The sequence below is a fragment of the Pygocentrus nattereri genome, chromosome 23 (assembly GCF_015220715.1).
Source record: "Pygocentrus nattereri isolate fPygNat1 chromosome 23, fPygNat1.pri, whole genome shotgun sequence".
Lineage (NCBI taxonomy): Eukaryota > Metazoa > Chordata > Actinopteri > Characiformes > Serrasalmidae > Pygocentrus > Pygocentrus nattereri.
Genome location: NC_051233.1, coordinates 3,767,345 through 3,772,344, shown reverse-complemented (window position 1 = coordinate 3,772,344; position 5,000 = coordinate 3,767,345). Strand labels below are relative to the sequence as shown.

At 40.8% G+C, this 5,000-nt stretch overlaps 1 protein-coding gene across 2 annotated transcripts in view; it reads right to left on the bottom strand.

Annotated features, from left to right (window-relative positions):
- Positions 1-5,000, bottom strand: part of dcc (DCC netrin 1 receptor) — a 419,056-nt gene that overhangs the window by 61,628 nt on the left and 352,428 nt on the right. For both annotated transcript variants that reach the window (XM_037533426.1, XM_037533427.1), the window contains exon 21: positions 2,205-2,237. In XM_037533426.1, coding sequence (XP_037389323.1) covers positions 2,205-2,237 — 33 coding nt within the window. The remainder of the gene's footprint in view (positions 1-2,204; positions 2,238-5,000) is intronic.

Below are 5,000 nucleotides of genomic sequence, written 5' to 3'. Positions count from 1 at the left end.
AGCACCTGCGGACATTTAAATCTGGAATATTTCAAGCGTCCATGTAATATTTCAAGGTCTGCCACAGCTGTTTATATTTTACTGTTGATGCATTTGCATATTTTGAATAAACAATGGTCAGTTTGGAAGTTTGCATCTCTATTTTTACACATAAGCTGTAAGCGTATACAGCAACAGTCAGCACAGTGCAAACTGCATGTCTAAATTATCACACGTTTCTCCACTATCGATAAAAATGGACTGTATGGACACAATTCATGCTTCGGAATTGCTACTACTTCTGTTTTAGATATGTAATGCAATTCTGTACAGTTTTAATTATAGTGTTATATTATTAGCGCTGTCAAAGCACCAGTAACAGTTACTATATAAGCCTTTTATGACATCTATAATACACTCACATAAACACTTATGAAGGCTTATCCCAACCAGCATCAGGCTGCCTTCGTCAATGTTTAACCTAATCAACTGACACGTGTTGTAAATGTCAATGGTAGGTTTGTGTCAGTTGTCTTGAAAGGCTGGTAACACTTTATTTGAAGGCTACCTACATAAGGGCTTCATGACACATTCATAAGCACTGAATAATGTGTTTATGAAGCACTACTTGAACATTTATTAAGTGCTTATGTCGGTTCCCGCAACCTGACATATGATGTTTTATGAAATAAATGACATTGTACTGACATAATAAGAATAAACGTTGAACATATTTACAGCACTAAACATTTAAAACACTGTACATAACTATTTATGTCAGCATTCTTAAGACGACATTGTACTGATATCAGGTAAAATATGTCTGGAAACCACCCCCTCTTCCCTCCATGGCGTGGATAAGATGAGTGATGCAATTATGTATAGTGTTTAAATGTTTAGTGCTGTAAATATGTTCAACGTTTATTCTTATTATGTCAGTACAATGTCATTTATTTCATAAAACATCTTATGTCAGGTTGAGGGAACCGACATAAGCACTTAATAAATGTTCAAGTAGTGCTTCATAAACGCATTATTCAGTGCTTATGAATGCGTCATAAAGCCCTTATGTAGGTAGCCTTCAAATAAAGTGTTACCGAAAGGCTTAAGCAGGTGTTATGACACCTTATGCAACCTTGTTAATGCTGCCATCCAGAAGTCAGACTTATTCTTCCGATTTGCAACACTGACTTCCAGTGAGAGCAACAGTGGCTGCATGTCTCAATCAATGAGTGCATCGTAAATATCATCTATACAGTCAACGGTTCACCTCCTCTGTGACTGCAGCCTCTCGGTCAAACAACTCATGGATTTTTGGTTTGTCTGTAGTTCTTCTACTAGCACGGACCAGTGTAGGACATGGAAGAGTTGCTGTAAAAGCCGTTTAAAAGCTGTATTTGCGTGAGAGAGCTACATTCACAGATTCTAGCAACATACAGCATGCTGCAACTTCGGCCTGCACTATTACAGATGGGTTGACAGGTCAAACGAGGAAAATGTGTTAAAATGTGGTGCTGTTGTAGTTATAGTGATAACAGAATGTCATATAATGCTAGAAATCTGTTTAATTACAAGACTAAAGAAGCAAACCGCAAATGCCAAACATGCCTTCGCCGATCAAAGACATTTAGGGCAACAGTATAAATATCTAAACTATGTAAATTTGCCTTTTTCAGCCAAACTATTCCTTTAACCTCTTATTCTCCAGGGTATATTTTGAATCTGAATTTACACGGCCAATTCATAAGGCAAATTATTCCGTAACTGCATGAAATAAATGCAAATTTTTATTTTATTATTTATTTACTTTTTTTGTAAAAGCTCCTCAAATAAACAGAACGTGTGTTTTATGATCTCCACATGTTTCATGCTTACAATTCACTGCTGAAAGCCAAAAATCTCCTTTGTGTTGTTTTCTAAAAGTGATGTTTCCAGAGCAGATCACTGAAGAGACGCCGTCTGTTTATAGTTTAGAGCCCAGATTTGGGGAAAAACGGGTCGACTTTCAGTAGAAAAACAAAGTTCAGCTTCTTTTATTATAAGGGTTTAAAATGACGTCACCGTCTATTAGACTGGAGAGAAGAGCTACAGCCTCACACGACGCCCAGCTTCTGAATGGAGCTCATGGAATATGAACGTTATGGAGAACAGGATGAAGAGCGTTTTGGGACCACCGGTGGTTCCAAAGAGTTTGAGAGGTTAAAAGGTTTAGAAAGCCTGCTTACCTTGGTCATTGGCCATCTTGTCAGGGTGCTCAACTACAAAATGAAAAAGAGAGACAAAATCAATGAGGCAGCAGTGGAATATTATGTAGTCTTGTTCCATAAAGGGAATTACTGGTACCTAGACCCAAATCGACCATGACAACACTGGTATTAGATGAAAGAAAGATGGTGAATTGTATTTTCAGAGCAGGAATGCAGCGTTCTGCCCATTCGTTCTGCGCGTCTAAACAGCTGTGCTTTTCTCTCCCAGTATTTTTGTATATGAAGAGCGTGATCTGCATACTGTAGCGTTAGAACGTATAGGGCTCAGCATCTGGTCTGGTCTCTGGTGACAGCCCGACAGGAGCGTGAGTTAATGCTAATAACTGCCCTCCGTTCAGACCTGTCAAGCTCCGTTTGACCCGTGAGGTCTAAAGCCGTCTGTAATCACCCAGAAGGGGTGTTTATGTGAAGGTGAAATGACCTGACCTTTGTTGCCGTAGCATCAGTAATGCCTATAATGCTGTAATACTAATGCTAATGCTATAGCACTGCGAGAGCCTCACACCACAACGCTGCTGCTGAAGAGGAAGAAACAAAGGCGTTTGAAATGTTAACAGCCAAAATGGGATTAGAGACGTTGTCCTTTGATCTGAACCCAGGGCCGACCGACATACCAGCCTTGTCTCTGATGCTGCTTCCGATTTTAAGGGGCTAAAAATGTCACATTTATTTTGTCTTCACCTTTATTGGTAATAATTGAACAGGCTCCAAGTTTATTCCATTTCCACATTTCTGAAAGTGGTCAAATCATAAAAGAATGTTTGTCAGAAACTATAATGTCATTATATTAACACATCCAGCAAAGTGTGAATGAAAAAAAAAAAAAACGTACACTTTAAAACCGGCTTATCACATCCATCTGAGAACATTCTGGGCGTGGCCTAGTATTCAAATGAGCAGTTGATTGACATCCCTATGTGCAACAGCCCCAGCCTTCACTACTTCTCGAAAACTAAACCCGACAATGTAGGAAGGCGGTGAAACGAGCGTCTCCACACATACAGGCTTGGGTATAGAATCCACTGTGTTCACATCTTAGTAAAAAATCCAGATTTGAGGCTCAAAGTTTTATTACACTCATCTATAACCTAAGAATAGCTCAGCTAGTTTGCATTAAAGTCCCTGTAGATTCTGAATAATAAGCCTTAGTAATAGAAGTAATAAGTCTATATAAGTTATAGGACATGCTTGCACTCACTGTCCATCTTATCAGCTCCACTTACTGTATAGCTGCACTCTGCAGTTCTACAGTTACAGACTGTAGTCCATCTGTTTCTCTGATACTCTGTTACCCTGTTCTTCAGTGGTCAGGACCCCCATGGACCCTCACAGAGCAGGTACTATTTGGGTGGTGGGTCATTCTCAGCACTGCAGTAACACTGACGTGGTGGTGGTGTGTTAGTGTGTGTTGTGCTGGTACGAGTGGATCAGACACAGCAGTGCTGCTGGAGTTTTTAAACACCTCAGTGTCGCTGCTGGACTGAGAACAGTCCACCAACCAAAAATATCCAGCCAACAGCGTCCTGTGACCACTGATGAAGGACCAGAGGATGACCAACACAAACTGTGCAGCAGCAGATGAGCTGTCGTCTCTGACTTTACATCCACAAGGTGGACCGACAAGGTAGGAGTGTCTAATAGAGTGGACAATGAGTGGACACAGTGGTTAATTACTCCAGCAGCACTGCTGTGTCTGATCCACTCAGACCAGCACAACACACACTAACACACCACCACCATGTCAGCGTTACTGCAGTGCTGAGAATGACCCACCACCCAAATAGTACCTGCTCTGTGAGGGTCCATGGGGGTCCTGACCACTGAAGAACAGGGTAACAGAGTATCAGAGAAACAGATGGACTACAGTCTGTAACTGTAGAACTACAGAGTGCAGCTATACAGTAAGTGGAGCTGATAAAATGGACAACGGGTGTAGAAACGAGGAGGTGGTCAGAATGTTATGCCTGATCGATGTACATACAAGTGTCTAAATAAACATAGTGGTGACCTTATCGCTCGCTTAAGTGGTCTTTGTAAAGACTGGCCATTAAAACCCTCAGAAATGAGTGATTCATATCAAATAAGAGAAGTTTTGTCCATTTTAACACAGAAAAAGCCACTCATAAATATCATGTTTATGCTGAAGATGTTCTCACTGGGTTTATAGAATGCATATTTGGTTTATTTTATTAGCCAGTTTATCAGCCTACTGATATATCAGTCACGCTTTGCTATAAACCTGACTGCCGTTCAGTGGTTCTAGTTAACAGCAGAGAAGCAGGAGACCTGGGGGACCTCAACAAGCCCCCTAAGACCCTTCCAGATGCACACAGACACACAAATGCATGCACACAGAATCTTAGAGCAGCAGATGTTGGAGATCACATTAATTAGACTTTCATCAGAGTGTGTGTGTGTGCGGGTAGGAGTGTGTATCGGTGCATGGGGGGTCTCTGTCTTTAACCCACCCTGATGAAGATGGATGGTAGATGCAGAGAACTCAGAAATCTCAAAACTCTCAGCACAGCTCACAATCAGGATCCTGATCTAATGCACTAATGTCCTAATGTACTAAGGCAAAGCTACTGAGAACTCCTATTTATTTGAGTGAGGTCTTCAGGAAAGATAGGAATTAGAAGGATAAGTTGCTACGTTACATTAACATATAATGTAAGAATGATAATTCGACAGATAGGAAAGTATCGCTGAGCGTGTTTACACGCACCGATCGTGATCAGATATCGGCAGTTATCT